The sequence below is a fragment of the Aricia agestis genome, chromosome 11, assembly GCF_905147365.1.
Source record: "Aricia agestis chromosome 11, ilAriAges1.1, whole genome shotgun sequence".
In the NCBI taxonomy this organism is placed as follows: domain Eukaryota; kingdom Metazoa; phylum Arthropoda; class Insecta; order Lepidoptera; family Lycaenidae; genus Aricia; species Aricia agestis.
In genome coordinates this window covers 16,905,899-16,926,094 of record NC_056416.1, presented here as the reverse complement: position 1 = coordinate 16,926,094, position 20,196 = coordinate 16,905,899, and the positions used below count along the sequence as shown (strand labels likewise).

Genomic DNA, 20,196 nt, shown 5'->3' with positions numbered 1-20,196 from the left:
CCTTCATACTTTTATTTAATCATTCAGTAGAAAGGCGCAAATTTATGTTATAAATTATTACAGTAAATGGTGATATTGTCACTTACTCCTTTAATTAAATTTTCTTCATACTTTTATTTAATCATCCTGATGATTTATACTATTAAGTAGAAGGCGCTAAATATTGGCTAGATTAGAACATGTCTTTACACAGATACATACGTCTTACAGAATGAAAGTTGGCGAAAGCTCATTTATAAAGCTTGATTTCAGATAACTTAAGACAGCAAAACAGTGTAGTATCACATTCTTTGTGTGTTAGATACACTTATTTCTGAATTAACTTCAAAAAACTCTGATATATACAATATAATATTACATGCCAATGTAGGTAAATTAGGAGTTAATATTATTGAATATGATTGCGAAATTTATGAGCAGTAAAAGAAATCGGAATCTTCAAAACGGAGTTGGATATTAAAAAAAATAATTAAAAAATACCTAATCTGTTAAAACACAATCAGCCCACTCGGCAGTAAAGACATAAACGGATAATCGAAGTCTACCACAAGATGTAAATGAGATGTACAGAATTCGGGCCGGCAGTGTGTTATCGGATTAAAATTCCAACTAAATGAGAACGATTGAATATAATGAGTCCGATGCCGGCTAAATCGTATTAAACTTTTTGTTTTTGGACCACAAACAGTCAAAGATCTTAAAAAAACACTTATAAGATTTATAGGATGGAAGGAAAAGATTAAAAAAAGCGAAATACAATAAAAATGGTTATTAGGTGAAATAAAATTGATTGGCTTACTTTCGATACCCATAGAAACTTTGCCATTAGGTAAGGTAAGCATTTAAAACATAATACAATAAACTTTACTCAATATCGCTACATTTATAAACGATTCAGATTCTAAGGGTAACTTTTAATTTATTCTAATAAGATTAGTTAATTTATCGATCCATTGTAAGTCAAATTGTAATTTAACGCAACAATGACTGGTTTTTAATCCTGTTACCACCCATCGGCATGGGGCTGATGGAGCCCGTGGTCTGGTGTATCAAATGTTCACAAAAGCTCATTGTACGGATGGAAACGAGTTAAGTAAATGACTATGTAAAATTTAAGAACCAATTAAGAATATGATTGATAACGAATCAGAATTGATGAGTAATAAATTATCGAAATCGGACCTCTAGCTGCTATATGGCCGAATTAAAATGAAATTATCTTAGTTTTTAAATATAAAAAATAGTATTCAGAATCTTATTACATGTTGCTTAATTCATAATAAGCGAGGGTATAAGATAGTATATCAGTTTAAAATACTATCAATCGTACGATCATAGTTAACTATCCGTAACCACCACAGGTAACCACAAACCTTACCACATTTTAAAATGTTAATAAGGTCTCGATAGTTTATTTGTCGCTCTTACAGTTATAATTGCTAAATATAACTTACTCTTTTCTTCTAAATGTGTACATTAGAAAGCGAGAAACCATTAATCACATTACTACCCCTGAATTACGGCTAATATAAAGAAGTATCCCATTTCATAAATAGTTATTTCACCATTAAGCTCGAGCAAAAAACTCGTAACATAATAATCTTCGGTGGAGTGCTTTTTTGCCGTAAACATGCATTTTGAATCTCGTCCAATTTAGGTCCGATGCAGCCATCGATGAAGGTAACAATTACGTTATGCATTGACACGGGTGTCGCTGCCGGCGGTTGTGCGGCGCGGGCGGACAGGCGCACGCGCAGGTAGGAGAGGCCCGCGGGTGCGAGCGGGACGGCATGTCGGACCTCTCCGCCACGTGGTGGGGTTATGGTTTCTGCGGAGGCGCGGGCGTGTTTACCGCCTGTGCTACATTTTTATTTAGTTTGTGTTCGTTGTTCGCGGCGCGAGCGCGTACCCCGTGCTTCGCTGGTTTGTTTCGATAATAAAGTGCAACAGATGAGTGACGAGGTGCCAAGTATAAGCCAAGTTTATCGGCGCAGCGGCGCCAGCCGGCTTTGGCATGGGTGGGCGTAGATTTATCAAAGCCGCAGCTCTGCTGATAGCTTTGGGGTACAGCAGTTTACTCGTTTATCAAGGCGGAGTGAGTTTTAACTTTCAAGAAAGTCGGCCGATTCATATCGCCGAGCTGTCGATTGAACCTGTGACTAAAACGATTATTGCGGACGGTGGTCAAAGTAAAAACTTAACACTCGATGACATTTTTATAAGTGTGAAGACTACGAAGCACTATCAGTACACGAGACTGCCGATTATCTTGAAAACATGGTTTCAACTGGCGAAACAACAGGTAAATATCAAATATAAAACTAATAATCTAATAACATAATATTAGGAAGTGATTCTGTTACTAACATTTACAATACCAACAGAAATACATTAGGAAACTTATCCACAGGTCTAATTAGACATGCTTCACATAAAACTAAAACACCATTTTATATAGCTTACGAAAATAATGTATAAAAATCAAAGAATATATAATATGTAATATTATGAAGAACATATTTACTGAAAATGTTTGGTATAATGTCCTTAATAAAAAGCATTGAATAAAATGTTGGTTATAAAAATGTGAAAAAAAAAAAAAAACATAAAAACAATACAGTTGGTTAAAGAAATAAGATGAAAATAGCATCTCATAGGTCACCAAACTCCAATTAATATGAATAATGATGAACAGATGCAAATGGATACAAAAGATTATAATGACATCCATAAAAGGTAACAAAATTATTGGGGATCCGAACTCTGTAGGTTTAATGTTAATTAATGATGGAGACCCGGAGACGACTTTATTATCATAGAAGAAGAGTTATTGCAGGCTGATGAACTTTCAAAACCAGTCTTATAAAGTCACCATGTAAGGCAAATTAAAATAAATGCGACTAGAAAATATGATACATATTTAATTTCATTTAGGTGGTCGTTATGAAAAAATAGAGACCAGATAGAATGGAAGACTAGAGTTAAATCGGCTGATGGAATACTTGACTTTAAGAATATAAGTGCATCTCTATAATATATGTAATACAATCCAATAGCTTCCTTTTTTAAAAGGCTTAACCAACTTATATATAAACAATAATTTCTCTATTTATTACTTTATAGTCCGTTATTAGACCTACTTTTCGACTTTCTTTTGATATCAAGTATTTTATCGTATTTTCGATTACTGCTTCATTATCACGCTATTAATTAACATATAAATATACTTTACATTCTAATGGATCGAGTATTTGGTTAATGATAAAATTTAGATGCAGCGTTATTAAGTCGGGCCAGATTTAGTCACTTCAATCTGGGTGCGCTGATAGTTGAGCTATAGCACTGCTTTAAATTATTAGTCTCTCTTCTTCAACAATCTTATTTCCTCTTAGTTAAAAATAAATTTATTCACTTTTAATTTTCATTTAATAATTATTAATTAATGCTTAATATCATACAATAAAACATATTTTAAGTAGAAAGAAAATTCTGTTAATATATTGTTTTTTTTTTTCTCGTTATTTCTTCGTTTTGAAATTCCAATTAACGTGACACGAGATTTTTAAACTATCTCATAAATCACAAGTTCTAAACTAAGGAGTAAGGACATTAATGTTCTAAAAATACATGAACTCCATATTTTCTCACTGGTACGTTGCTCCCCTCTTCATAAGGTTCCTTTATTCACTTAATATTCCAAGAGGGCTTATTGAGACGACATGAGCCATATCTATTAACATAAATGATACTAATATTATATTCAAACGATGGTGTCATATAAATAAATTATCATTTCGTACTTATTTTACATCTTATCATCGTCTTTTACTCCTCTTATTTAATATGAATGCTTCTCGTGAGTTTTGTAATACAACCATAGCTCATTTCACCTTTCTAAAGAATATACATCAATATTTAACTATAATAATAAAATCACCCAATTACTTTTTCGCATTTTCTAATTATGTAGTTCAAATGAAATAAATAAATCAGTAATAATAAAGAGAAAACAAATATCCGTTTCTTAAAAAATTAAATATAAACCTTTCAAAAGCATCATCGCATCATGGTTAGAAAACGTCAAAAACTTTTACTTAGTATACAACAATGGAACATTCACAAAGCTCGTGGTTCACATCAAATCATATGACATACACATTCATATCAACATACAAATGCTATCGCCCGAGGGCAAAATGCTAGTAACGTGAGAGTCACGACGGTATCCCGCATTTCCTGTATCTGGAGCGCGGATAATCGACGGTTAATCCGGCTCGAAGGACCGTCTATTGTAGCCTGCGCCGGCGCAGCGCGTGGCGGCGCGCGCCCGGCACGTGACTGGATTGTTGCTTTCGCCTTTTTTGTAAAGTTCGTAGATTTAATTAATGTTATCTAAAATCTGATTGCTGGTATTTTCGAGACTGTGTGAATCATGCTGAAATATAAAAAATACTCTTTTTAAATAATTTAGAATACGAAAATACAGTATTCGAATATTTAGTACTGTATAAGAAATTGTAAATAGATACCAATATCATAAAAGTAAGAGTGTCTTCTATAATATTATGTTTGTTACCTGTACATAAACCGTGGAACTGACTGTAATAAAATTTTGTATGAAATGCTGATACCTAAGAAATTAAATTTAAAGACAGTTTTTATCCGGGAAAAATGGATAGAACATGTACTATAAACGAATGACGATGTTATGAAGGAACGAACTAATTTATAAATTACATTTAGTCAAACAAACTTAAGTCTTAACGGAGCGTAAAATCCTAATTTGCCTATCTCGTGATCCTAGTTAAAGTTAGTTGTACTTCAAACTTTCAACTTGTTAGCCTTATCTTTGAAATGGTTGAGCCCACATTTTCAAATAACTTTTGTCGGAAATATTTATATTCTTAAAGCTGTAAATTTTCCGTTATTATTAATTGGTCCTACCATTAGATAATAGATATACAGTAAAATAGTTAGGTTTCTATTTCGTTTTTAGGGTTCCGTACCCAAAGGGTAAAAACGGGACACTATTACTAAGACTTCGATGTCTGTCCCTCTGTCCTCTGTCTATATGTCATCAGCCTGCATCTCAAGAACTGCTATAGCTAGACTTCTGAAATTTTCACAGACTGTGTATTATATCTGTTACCGCTATAACAACAAATATTAAAAATAAAGTAAATATTTAAGTACCGGTATAGAGTAAAAGTAGACAAATTTTTTGTCTACTTTTACTCTATACCGGTACGGAACCCTTCGTGCGCGAGTCCGACTCGCACTTGACCGATTATTAGTTAGTATTCTGTTTTGTGATAAATTATTTCTTCTCTAGATATAACAATATGTATTACACAACTTTCGCATGTTACATCTCTATTTGCGTTCAGATTCTAGTGAGTCCTTCCAAAAACTTTAAAATGTCTTACCGGGTGTAAGAAATTGACCAATACTACTTCTGACAACATTCGGAATCATAATCTGCATGATTTTCTGAGTTCAACCCCATTCACAGAATGCGGTCCTCATATTTCGCATACTTAGCTCCACCCTGCGCCCCTCTATAGTTACAATGTACATACCGACAACGTGATGAGTGCTATTGGTCAATTTTGGTATTTGCTCGAACATAGACATAGGTATTGCATTCTTCGTATCATGCTACAGCTTATCGTAGCTAATTCTTATCTTACCTGCAGAGGTGTTCTGAGAAGCAATTTGTTTATTCTGGAAGGCTTGTTAGGTAGATTAACTCAACACATATCTTGTTTCGTTTTTGGATCGTGTTTCGTAGTAACGTGCATGAACTTCATAATAACACTCCGCGTAGATTGGTTAAAAAAATATTATTATATGAGAACACCTTACTAATAAGCGTAGTAAGTATAAAATTTATTACATCTATACTATATTACTATATTATAAAGCGGAAGAGTTTGTTTGTTTGAACGCGCTAATCTCAGGAACTACTGGTCCGATTTGAAAAAATCTTGCTGAAAAGCTAAGAAATAGAGGAAATTGTAGAAAAAACGGGGGGAAATTAATTGAAAGGGCTTATCTCATGAACTACTGGAGCATTTTTTCTGTTATTTGGCACAGATAAGAAGTAAACCACGTGAAGGATCATAGGCTATTTCTTGTGGACTAATTTGTCTGTGAAATATCTAATTTACGCCGTACGCGGGCGTACGTCTATAATTTATATAGCAAAACAAATTTGCCGGGTCAGCTAGTATTTTAATAAAGTATAAATGTAAACTATAACGACAAAAGTCAAAACATTATTATAGTACACTACTAGATACGGTCCAGTGAATAAACATTCTAATCAGGTAAAGGAGAATGTTTTTAAAAGATGTTTATGTTGTGATCGGAAAATATTATGTTATAATATTCATAGTACTTAGGTATAACTTAAAATGAATTACATTAATTGTAATTTGTTAGTAAACAAAATTGTGGTTTCCATAAATATTTCCGGAGTAAACCACAAATCATGCAAACCAGAGAACTTTTAATGTGTTCATTGTTTGGAATAACTTATTTTTGTGGTTATTATTTTGGTTCTTTGTGTTGAAACTTGAAGCTACTATTATTATAATGTATTCTTCTTTGCGTCTTTGCTCTACTTTAGATTATTGCCAAATTTTTATTAAAATCGACCTTGTACAAAACAAATCCTTTTCTCTTTTAGAGTCCTATTTCTGATAAAACCAGTATAATTTTTTTTCTTATTTATTCTTTATTTTTAAAAGGCTTTTTCTAAAAGAAAATGACACCCTTATAGTGTAACAGTTAGATGAACTTATATACTATCTGTGATTCTGCGACTTAAACCTAAGTTAACAATTTTATACCAATGTTTGGCAGATTCCGAATTAGGACAGGACAAAACAGTATTACATAAACCTACATCAAAATAATTAAAATTATAATCAGAAAAGAAAGATTCCCGCTCAGCTGCGTTACGGTCACACTCCATCAGCAAATGGTAAGCATCCTCCACCCGTGCACATCGCGAACAATTAGGAGACTCCGATTTTCCCATCAAATGCGCAATACTGTTACATGGAATGTGGCCGGACCGCAGCCTGAGAACCAGTACAACCTCATCCCTGCTCATATTGGTCACATCAATCCAGGAGTTACTTGGAACTTCAGGTTGCACTGTTTTGAACCATACACCTTTACTGCAAGACCTTTCATCAAAGTACTCTTTCCAAAGTTTGCTACATCTGTCTTTCGGTATATAGTACAAATCAGTAAAATAGGGCAGACAGTTGCATGGGTCTCCATTGACCGCAGCCTGCTTTGCTAAAACATCTACACGTTCATTGTTAACTATACCAATATGAGCAGGGATCCACTGAAAAATTACATTTTTACCGTTACGATGCAGTCGATAAATATTGTCTATTATTGTATAGGCTAACGGTAGTCCTCGAAAAGTCGAGTTGCATCGAGCCAAGTGCTCCAAAGCACTCTTACAATCAGACAGTATTACAAAATTACTGGAATCTAAATCATTTAGATATAATAAGGATTCACTAATTGCTACCAATTTAGCGAACATAGATGAAACGCTAGAAGAAATGCGAAATTTTTTATTAATATCTTTTTGTGGGTCTAAGAAAGCTGAACCACTATCTCGTAAAATTTTAGAACCGTCGGTATGAATTTTATAGTGCTCACTGTAATATTGATCGATGAAGTGGTACCATTCGTTTTTTAATTCATAATCATTACAATTTCTTTTAGACGTCTTTAAAAATTCGAAATTACTCGTACTTTTTATACAAGCAGATAAGTCCACACTGCTGACCCAATAATCCAGAGAAAACATTTCTAAAACATTACTAGAATGAATCTGTATATCCTTCAGGTACATATGAACTAATACTAACAAGAGTAGCTTCTTACGATGCCAGTACCTTTGTGAACACATTGATTCTAGTATATTCAATTGATCTATTATAAAATCGTTATTTTTTTATTGATTTACATTTTAACCAAAATTTTGCAGCTAGTAAATATCTCCTTACAAATAAAGGCTGTATATTCAATTATACTTCCATAACATGGATGGGTGTTGATTTTATAAAACCTCCAATTACTACTCTCATACACATATTCTGTATTTTATCAATTTTACAGTATAAATTGTTATGTTTGGATAAAATAAAAATATTATTATTTCTAGATTTCTTATTTCAATAGAATGTAGAAAGAAAATAGTCCCTATTTTATAATCCATTACTGATAAATTAATTAAAGGTATATTATAATAATATTATATAATTTATTCGAAGTGAAATGTTAATGATTTCACTTGGAATATAATACAATAGCTAATAATATTTAATTGTTAACGCATGTATATTGTGTTATGTAAGTACTTCCTTTGAGAGGTGTACCGTGTAGTTATATTAGTTGAATAATTGTGAGAAACGACGGTTGTCTCATTTATACTGTTGGTATAGTAATAGTTGTTTATGTTGTACTGTTTATCCAGGTCAGTATTTCAAAATACCTATAATATGTTTTGAAATTGTAGAGTCATCCCAATGAAAATATGAACTAAGAAAATTTATAGTCAAGCTTAAATCTCATGTGTAGGTACTTAACCAAAACTTTAATCACCGATTTAAAAAGCTGTAGCATTTTTTTTGCTCTTTGTAAAATTTCTAGGTAGGTAAAAATGGCACACGAATAACTTTGTTCTAAGTAGACACTATCTTTAGAATTTGTATCTACCTTCACTGTTATTATATTAAAATTAAATTAATTCTCAACCTAAAACAAAAAGTTTTAAATTGAAACAATCATGAAGTATAAAGGTTTTTTCTCAAACAAATTATCTACAAAAGGACCCGCAATTTCTCAAACACTTCAATTTAATGTTTCATAAAAATTTGTTTGAGGATAAAACAGTCCCTTACAACTTACAAGCGACTCTTATTTCGTTTCTAATTATGGAATATTTTATTGGTTATTTTATGACCACTCCTTAATTTCCTGTTTTTTGTTGCAGACGTGGTTCTTTACCGACACGGACAACCAGCAACACCAAAATCAAACCGGTAAGTTTATAATATTTCCTTCGATTTTATATGAACTGATGATAATTAAACCTATAAGCATAGTCGTCTGATTGGATTATATGATCTAAAAATATAAAGTCTAGGGTTTCTCATACTTCGAATGTGAAGATCGCAAGCTAATTGCGTACACACTACGATAAAAGCTACATTCGAGGTACGATAATCAGGCTCCAGATCTTTTGTAGTTCGCAAACTGTTTTCAAAAGGATTCCTAAAACTACTCGGTGTTCATAAATAACCTCCATTGACATCGAAGTGTTGAATAAGAGGAAAACTTCGTAATAAGCGAACTTCAGATATCGCCCGATCAAAACAAACATAATATCCTCCCTTCATATCGAAAGAATCCCGACTTCAATAAAAACACGTGGATGCAGTCGGTGTCAAAGTTGCAAATCTCCTTCGGGCGACGCTATTCAGACTATCGCTAGTGGAATATCAACTCTATGGCTTACAAGATATGGTAGTGATTTGTGAATGTGTTTGTGTTGTTGCAGACGGGCACATGGTAAACACGAACTGCTCGGCGTCGCACCAGCGCAAACACCTTTGTTGCAAAATGTCCGTCGAGTACGACCACTTCCTCGACAGCGGAAAGAAGTAAGTACTCAAACTCTTATCTGATTCCTGGATTTTGACAGAAGTTTACACTCTGGATGACGCTTGCTAATCAACAACCGTATTGAACAGATAAACTTCTGTTAACAAACCTCAAAGTTGTAGTACATTTGGTAACCTAATTAAATAAAATTGTGCGTACTTTACACACATTGGTACATTAACTTCAAAAAGCTTATTTTGTTTCTTACAAGCTCCGTCAACTGAGTACATACACAATAATACATCCAGTATTCGGCATTCGCATTTGTATTTATGTTCCCACGTCACTAATATTATATCTCGTACATAAATCATACATTAGAGCAATTAAAATGTAATCAAACCCTAATTTGTTATAAGCGTATCAACGCGGACTTGTGTAATTATAACGTTTAACCACCTATCAAGGCCCTGTATTCCCAAAAACGGACGATTTTCAAGATTTAAAAGTGACAGTAGACACAAAAATATAGTAATTTAAATTCTGAAAAAAATATATATGTGAGTTAAGGATCTAACACAGTGGAATTTATATTCCATTACACAATATCATGAACTTCACTCGATAGAAAAAAATCCCAAACTTACCTCTTCTTTTAACGAATTTTCCATACTATGTCCAAATTATTTGGAATTTTCATATAATTTTTGCACTGAATTAAAGACAAAGAATATATCTAGGGCGATTCTTTCTTTTGAATCGATTTAATTGATGTATAAAAAAATGACGATCAAAAAACTATAAAATAGCAGGCGCAAAGGTTCGGCTGGTACGCTTTCAGTCATACACTTTGCGCCTGCTATTTTATAGTTTTTTGATCGTCGTTTTTTAGAATTTAAATTACTATATTTTTGTGTCTACTGTCACTTTTAAATCTTGAAAATCGTCCGTTTTTGGGAATACAGGGCCTTTTAACAAAAAGCGCATTACTCATAATTACTTTTATGAAACAATTCATAAAATGTCTTTTGTACGAACTACGAACGATACTTATAAATTATAATAGAGGTTTTAGTATAAAGTTTTAACTATATACTTACGTAATAGAAGCATTATGCCTACTTTTAAACTTACAATTATAGAAAAAAGCAGCTTAATATCAATATTTTGTAGGAAGACAAAAAGTAAAGGTATTGGATGAGAACAAGATGTGTGCTTGCTAACTTCTTTGCCAAAGAACAACCTTTTCGTAAAAACTTTTGTTTGGAACTTATTAAGATGAAACAAATACCGAATTTAAATTACAGACCCCTGTGAAAACAAAATTCGATTCCACGAAGTAATTTCTGTATCACAAACGTAATACAATTGTAATAAATGTTTTGACATGTTTGTTACTTTTGCCGCGGAAGCACATTCTGCCTTTAATATTAAATATAATAATACATACTTACATAAAATTCATAACAGGCGTACCTGAATAGAGTACAGATTAGAAAGAGCAGATTAAAGGCATGAAATCTATACTAATATTATAAATACGAAAGTATATCTGTCTGTCTGTATGTCTTTCTCGCTTTCATGCTAAAAGTACTGAACCGATTGTAATGAAATTTTGTACACAGATAAAGTCACACACAGTCTAAAGCCTGAGAAAGGACATAGGCTACTTTTTAACTGGAAAAAGGGGTAAAGGGGTGTTAATACGTAAATTTGTTCAAATTAAGTTACTTCCAAAAATTAATAATAGATTCATCGCACAAGCGCTCACTCAAACGTGTTTCTATAAGAGGTGGTAAGGATAATGAATATTTTTCACGATTTTATTTGAAGTTATAATAAGAAGATTTTCGTAGTTTGAAGTAATCGTACCGCGGAAGCATCTCTGTAGCCTACATGGAAACGGGAACTACCGCGCGCTATAAGCTGAAGTGCACGCGGACGGAGTCGTAGGCAACAGCTAGCATATTATAAAGCCAAAGTAAGCTTTGATTGAGTTACCAAAAGTCCCCAAAAGCTGTGAGCTCATCAGGCGATTAAAAACTCTTAATTAAAGAACAAACTAAAAATTTTAAAGAAAAACTAAAAGACAAACTAAAAGATTATTAAATACAAACTGAGAAAAACAAACACAAGTTAAAGTGCTCTAAGTGCGTTTTTGTTTTAAGTTAAAACAAGACGCTCTTAACTTCTGTTTTTGGAAGCCGGCGTATAAATAATGAAGGTGGGGCATTGTGTGGGTTAGTTGAGAACTGACAGGCGACGTGTGGTTTTTGTCCATCATACGTTGTTGCGAACACGAATAATAATCTGGAAACTCGAGACAATGCATAATTTGCAATCAATTTGAATGCCCTCTCGATTAATTATAAAAACAGAGGTTACGACTTCTGGGCATGATTGCTTTTACCTTATAATGAAAATGCAATGAAAACACCATCTGATAATGGCTAGTGAGAGCCGATAGCAGATATAATAGGAAAAAAATGAAAATGAGAATTATTAGGATGAAAATGTAACAATAATTAATTTTAAAACGTTTCACGTCTGCCATGACATCGGCCAATTTAACAATAATCCAAGTTACGTCTAATACCAGCCTTCGGTTCCCACTACGAGACACTAACATGAAGATAAATAATTTCAAGGTCTCGTAAACTGTACTAAATACACAATTAAATACCGTTTACGTCCAAAATAATATTTGGGAAACACTCCACCGCGAGAGATCCGATACAAGTCGTCCGCCGCCCACCTCGGAAATCTGAGAAAAAATTAAGAAATTTCAAACAAAAATATTGAAAGTATGTTTGCGTCGCCTGAATATGATTGTGCCTAAGATAATATTGGTTGTGCTCTCCGAAAACCATTAGCTGTGTACGGGGATTATGAGTTTGTAAAAAACCCATTGAGGGCCCGGCAGCCGCCAGGTTGGGGCAGGTTGCGATGACTGAGTCAATTTCACAGGTAGTTAGGCCCTCGAGGACTGTACCGCTTACAACTTTATGGCTTAAAGTTTGAACTGTAATTTGGCATCATCAAATGCAACTTTTATAATAATAATTAAAAGTTATCCTATAACTCCGGAATCATTCTTATACTCGAACCCCAAATGTTTCCATCTCGAAGCACGATGAAGTTTAAGGTTTTAACTCTACCTCATTAGTTGCAGGATTATATTTTTTCCACTTCAACTAAAATTTTGCAACCCTAAAATCATCTATTAACGATGTTCCGTGTCATTAATTTATTTATTGGCATAAACTCGATCTGCTACAAAATATCCACATAACACGTACCATATTTAAACAGCGCACCACTTGATATTCAGAAATTGGATCCATTTTATGATTTAAATCGTCCACATAACAGGGTTGGCACATTTTATTAATAAGTATTTTTCTGATACGGTCTAATTTTTTAAATTCAGATATTAACATGTTTCGACTAAAGTTCATACGAGATCAATTAAATTATTCATTTTGAAATCAAAACTTACAAAACGGATATTTTTATCCTTTATATAAAATACATTATATAATAAATTAAAATTTGATATTGAAGTAATTGTGCGAGAGTAATTTAGAGACGAAAAATCCCTTAAGCTTGGTATCATCTGGCAAATGAACATATATTATTTTCCAAAGATTTAGTGTATAGTATTTATTATTTACATATTTTTATGTATTCCTATGCACTGTGTAGTAAAAATACTATGCAATTTCGAGCTTAGAAAAAAGCTTCCAATTAAGAATATTATAATTACCACAATGTCTCAGTATCAACCCTAATGACGGGGGCCATTTGTCGTCCACCATCTTGCAATTTGTGGCTTTACGTTGCGCAAACGCATCTCCCGTCCATGGCGGGTAATGTCAGTAAATTATATCGGCCCAATAATTATTAGCCACCGGAGTATCCTAACGTGCAATTACAATATCCCCAGTCTTACACGCAGGTGTCTTTTATTACATTTTTCTGTAACGTACATAATTACATTGCAATTTCTTTATGAGCGATGAGTGTGCAACTTTAGCTCTAAAGTGATCTGATATACTTCTGGTACTTCCTAAATGACAAGTCTTCTTCTTCTTTTATTAATGGCAAACAATGGCTTTTTAGCAACATTCTGCCAGTGTCAAGTTCTTGTTTTTCACTTGTCTCATTTTTAATCCATCGGAACCATGTTTTCGTTAGACGAGTTTTTATTACTTGAATCTACCTAATTCATGTTTCATCATCATTACCTTTTCTATAATAGTCGATATAGTCGATGCTGTTACTTTATAGTGCCACCTACAGGGATTTGTAATGGAATGTGTTTTTAAAGTGTCTCTTACAAAATATAAGAACTTTAATCCTTTTTTCTTCTCATATATTTCAATCAATGAAACTACCTTCAGGTCAATAAAACATTTAGAATTACATACTTAAATATTTCAATTGTTAATCATAATACCAATAACAATTTAAACAATTTTTTACCGACTTCCAAAAAGGAGGAGGTTATACGTTCCGCTGTATGTATCTTTTTTTTTCTTCTTTTTTTGTATGTTCAACGATAACTCAGCAGTTTATGATCCGATTTTCAAAATTCTTTTTGTGTTGTATAGAGTTTAACTCGAATTTGGTACCATGTTCACAAAAATGGTGGACTCCTTGAAATTTGTATGGAAACATATAGTGATTTTAATTTTTTCTGAAACATTCGAGGTAAATGCTACCAAAAAGTAAGATTTCGCACCAGGTTATACCCTGGATCCGAAGGTACCCAACAGAACTTTTGAATCCTTATAGATACAGGTTCGCGGATTTTGGCGTTGTTTAAACAACTGAAAGCATAAGCCAACACATCAATTTATTTGATCATCATCATCAAAATCATAATTATGCCATGGGTCATCACATTATGACCCAATTATTGATGCTTTTCGTGATATTTTGCATCGCAGCAGATGTTTTTGATGATTATTTCGCTGTTTGTGGACCGATTTTCAAAATTCTTGTGTTATTGTATAGGGTATAATCTTGATTTTGTATAATAATTACGAAAGTGGTGAGCTGATGATGGGATCTATAAGCAATCGAGGGGAATCCTTGAAATTTATCAAAAGACTCATAGTAGTTAAAATGTTGTTTCTAGTAATTTAAACATATGTTACGAATAAGAGAAAGTTCATACGAAGGTGTCTCTTGGTCCAAAGACACTGAGCAGAACTCCTGAACCTTTAAAGATAAAACTTTTTAAATTGCAGCATCGCTTATATAACTGCAAGCATTTACCACAATTTCGCTTACAGTAACATAATGTGAATAGTTATCATTCGTAGTGGTTATTTACGCACAAAGCCTTATATTGTAGATAACTAAAAAGAGTGAAATTATTATTTTTAACAAAAAATTAAAACCGACTTCCAAGGTAAAAGCAATAATAATATGAAGTATTAAATAACTCTTACTCTATATTAGTGTCTTTTTCAGAATTCGTCTAAATCTCAACTATTTCTGTACATACTACAGTCTTCATTACTTTGAAGTCGGTACCAGTCCCAAAAGCTTCAGATATTCTGACATTGACTGAACTCACGATAAAATTAGCTGGTACCGACTTCAAATAATGAAGACTGTAGTATGTACAGAAATAGTTGAGATTTAGACGAATTCTGAAAAAGGCACTAATATAGAGTAAGAGTTATTTAATACTTTTTGTTCATATTATTATTGTTTTTACCTTGGAAGTCTGTTTTAATTTTTTGTTAAAAATAATAATCTTCAATATGCATAATATATATCATTCTCCTTCTTTTTAGCCTGCATCAACTTCTTCATTAATTTTAACGCGTACCTTGAAAACCTGTACGTTGTAATTAACCAGTGAGTTAATTTCAGGTGGTTCTGTCACTTCGACGACGACAATTACGTGAACGTGCCCCGGCTCGTCAGCGTGCTGCAAACGTATAATCACCTGGAGGACTGGTACCTCGGCAGGACCAGCATATACGAACCTGTCAAGATATTCAAGAAACCCACCAACAAGGTAATTACTAAGTTCTGCTATATGTCACAGTAAAAACAGAAGTTCAATATCTGTCGATTCCAGATACCTCCGTCCAAACCTCTTATCTAATTTTTTTTTTTTTTTGTTTATGTAGATAAGAATAGGATTGTATGTATAACTACGAGGTACGTCTGTGCCTTCTGTGTCTGAACTGTATCATCTAAAGCGCTTGATAATGTGATTAGGTAATAAAGTCTAAAGATATAAATTCCAATCTAATTTAATATTTTTGTCTTAACGGATTAAAATATATTTCTTTATATTTTAATCCGTTAAGTATAAGAACACTTTGATGACCTCTGTGGCTCAGTTGGTTTCGCGTCGGTAGCGCAAGCCGGGGGTCGCGGGTATGAATTCCGCCGACGGACCAAAAAGTTTTCAATGTTCCTGGGTCTTGGATATGTATTAAATATATGTACGATATAATAAAAATCTTAAGTATATGTATAATATAAAAGTATTAAATATATTTCTGTTGTCTGGTACCCGTAACACAAGTCCTTCAGGTACTTAGCACGGGGCCAGACTGACGTGGTGTGAAGCGTCCATAGATATTATTATTATTATTACTTTGGAGTCTTACCACAAAAATCTAAACATCTATATTGAACAGTTGTTTTGAGACCATTATGTACTGATTTTTTTGTAATCAACACAGGTGTTCAACAGGTGTTTAAATCTTTTGTAGTAAGAGTTAAGACTGAATATCTTTTTCTTATACTTTGCTCCTGTACACTATTTCTAAGCATCTCTTTTGTTTCAGCTGATGTTTTCCTTCTGGTTCGCTACCGGTGGCGCCGGCTTCTGCGTCAGTAAAAGTCTCGCCTTGAAAATGTTGTCTGTTGCAAGGTAATTGTACTGCAATTGAATGAGAATTTTATTTGGCAATAATTAGTGTTATTATTGTTGAAAATGTTGAAATGTGTTAGGTATGTGTCTTGGATTTAACTTTTCCTTTTGTTTGCAGTGGTGGCAGATTTATTAGTATATGCGAAGGCATACGGCTTCCAGATGATGTGTCCATGGGATTTATTATAGGTAAGAAAACTATAGATTTTCAATTAAATTCTTGTTACCTACATAAACTATCATTGAAAGGACTTGGCCAACTTTATATCTTATTGATGATAGCCATTAATAGGATCAATAGATCTTCATTACATGAGATCTAAAAATATTATCATAAGTCATAACCGCCAACTTAAAAGTTAACATGTACGCCCACACAATATATTTTTGTACTTATAAATTTTCCATTAGCATTCATTTTCTCAAGAAGTCAGTTTAACGGCCGAATCCTAAACGGGTTGAACAATCAAGATATTTTAATATCCTCTCTATATGGCCGTTACTTATCTTTTTATTTATGACGCTGTTAACTTACATTGTTTAAGTTTTGATATCCTTATACGTTCGAGTCCGGCTCTCGTATCGACATTATGATAATATTTCGTCCTACACTTTTGAAAAATTATACTACTGTGTTAATTCATTTGAATTGTTTTTAGTTTTTTTGTTTTATTTATTTTGAAATGTTTTTTAATATTTTTGCATAATTTCATAATTTGTCATGCTAATTTTTTAAGAATTTAAAAATAAATATAACTTTTAAAATATTTTATTAAGGAAAAGTTAGGAGATATTCTCATTTTATTTGGAATATATTCTTAAAATGTAGTTTTTCCATATTTTAATAAAATTGTCTCCTTTAGAGCACATGATGAAGAAGAATTTGACGCTAGTCCCGGAATTCCACTCACACCTTGAGCAGATGAAACTGTTGATGCCGGAGACGTTCCGGGATCAGATATCCTTCAGCTACGCCAAAGTCAACGACGAGTGGAATGTCGTCAATGTTCCTGGGTTCGACACCCGATATGACCCTACCAGGTGAGAATTATTGTCTTTGATGTCTCAATGTAATATCACAAAGCAATATTTAATCAGCAATAGTTATAATAACCGAAGGTGGTAGTAATAATAAATAAACAAGTCAAGAGGAAATCCGAGAAATTATGTTATCACAAATCTAAAATTACCGAAATATAAATTAGAAATTTCATCAAGATCATTTTTATATTAGGTACACCGAATACCGAGGGGATTACAATCAAATTGTAACTAATACCTTCTGTCGCATCATAATAAATTAACAGATAATTAACAGTTACACCTCCTACGGCAATAAAATGATAGTTAACACTTCTATGCGGCAGAATGATATCGGATGGACTGGAATTTTTGGGAATCTGATGACTTTTATTGCTGTGCTGTATTAAAAATAAATTCTCACCACCCTAATGACTATCCCGACGATTTATAGCGACCTCCTAAAATAACCTTAAAAAAATGGACTTGTTTTATATCAACAATTTATTAGTGTCTATTTCTGATTTATAAACTTTTGTGTTAGCTGTGATGCTATGATATTATGATTTATTATTAATTTGAACAAATCCTTCATTCATTTATAATATTATGTTTTATCGACATTTAGCTATTATTATTTAAGTGTCTGCTTATAAAACAGCTGTTAAAAATTTTAGTTTGTTATTATTTTTAGCAATATTCTGCGAAATATATTATGCGGAATATTGCTAAAACTGATAACAAACTAAAATTTTAAGCTATGGATTTCAGAAAAGTAACGCCTGATTCCATTGACTATTTAAAAAAGAGCTGTTTAAAAATTTTCAAAATTCCGTTTTAATAAACTGAAAATTTTAATGTTGCTAGCGACAATTTACTAAATGATAATCTTATTTGTTTCAGATTTCTCTCATTGCATTGTTACCTGTTTCCCCAGTTTAAGTTTTGCCCGAGGTAGCACAGCCATTGTGCGACAAGCGCCTAAGAGCTACGTTCAACATAGCATAGCTGAGCATTATGCAAAGATACTTTTGAGAACAAAAATAGTTTCGGTTGTGATTCGAAATGAGTCTTTAGATTTGGACGACAATGTGGGATGTCTGAGTGTGAATTCGTGATATTAAGAGAGTGGTGTTTTGTTATAATTACCAAACTTTTCGACTTTTTTCTTCGGAATAAAATAAGTATTTGTTTTCCTTCAAATTATCAAAATGTTTAGCATCGACACGCTTAGATGATTTTTTTTGTTGATCTCAATGTCCAATAATACTCTTTCAAAAACTTTTGTAATATATAATCTGTATTACATTTTACTCGATGCTATAAGTTGCTATAGTCTATGATATTATTTATATTTACATAGATTCTTTATCACTGTTTTTGTGTCAATTTTGTATCTATTTCTTTTTTTTATTTATTTTAGGGACCATACCTACTATGTTTTTATTTATTTCCATTTTCTTTTTTTAGTTTATACGCTTTAAAGTTTGCAATAAATATTTGGTTTAAACCATCTTCCTCTCGCTTGAAGTGCCTAACTGTAACATATTAATGTTTATGTACTGTGATATTAGGTTGTATTAAGCTGTAGATAGTTGTTTATAGATTTACTACATATATTTAAAGTCTTCTTGTAAAAATGTTGTCACTTTGTTGTAATGTAGAAGTTGTTTATCAAATAAACAAATATAACATTTTCTACGTTTTTGTTTCATTATATCCTCTTAAAAGAACACTTGAGTAAAATTTAGAAAATTCTCTAAGAATAATTTAGTACCTTGTGATTTTAATGCACAGAATTCGAAAGAAAGAAAAACTGATATATTACATTGAAGATAATGTCGATTTGACAATCACGTTGGTATGAAAGATGAAAATTTAAAATCATTCTGCGTACTCGTACAGGTGGGCGTTTTTTTCCGCCGCCGACCGCACGCAGTTCTCGGTAGAGCCAATATCATACACAGACCTACATAAAACAATAGCAGAGTTTCCTGTTCTTATTATAACAATGAGTCGCTGGACCAGCGCCCTCAAAGACAATGATCATTTGGAATACAAAATAGTTTTTTCTTACATATCACTTGCAAATCGCAATTAGTGTAAAAACCGGGTATGGATAGTTTTTAGCTTTTTAAGCACTAAGCTTCAAAAATACAATATATCCTTAACTTTTTGTATAATCTATAATAATATTATAAATGCGAAAGTGTGTCTCTCTGTTTGTTTGTTATCTCTTCACGCGCCCAAACCGCTGAACTAATTTTGCCGAAATGATGCCTGCAACTCCGTCGCGGAAAAAATAATTTATCGCGCAGAACCGTGCGTTTTTTTGGGATAAAAAGTTACCTATGTCCTTTTCCGGGACTGAAAGTATGTACATATTTCCATATGCAGCAAAATTGGTTCAGCCCTCAGCGCGCAGCGGTAACAGACAGACAAAGAGACACACTTTCGCAATTTTTATAAATTTCAGAAGCATTATTAGTATGGATTATGCAATAACTTAACGTGATGAAATTGAATTTTTGGAGCTTAGTGCTAAAACAGACAGACTTTCGCATTTATAATATTATTAGCAAGGATTGAATAATGTTAACACTGGCCGGTGCCGTAGCTTTCAAAGATTC

At 32.7% G+C, this 20,196-nt stretch overlaps 1 protein-coding gene across 1 annotated transcript; it reads left to right on the top strand.

Annotated features, from left to right (window-relative positions):
- The first annotated feature begins 1,863 nt into the window (after positions 1 to 1,863).
- LOC121732089 (fringe glycosyltransferase) lies at positions 1,864 to 19,267 on the top strand. The gene is given in 9 exon segments (XM_042121878.1): positions 1,864 to 1,992; positions 1,994 to 2,302; positions 9,029 to 9,077; positions 9,596 to 9,698; positions 15,529 to 15,676; positions 16,461 to 16,546; positions 16,665 to 16,735; positions 17,410 to 17,587; positions 18,470 to 19,267. Coding segments are annotated over 9 exon segments (1,041 nt in total). The 5' UTR covers positions 1,864 to 1,950; the 3' UTR covers positions 18,525 to 19,267.
- The last annotated feature ends 929 nt before the right edge of the window (positions 19,268 to 20,196 follow it).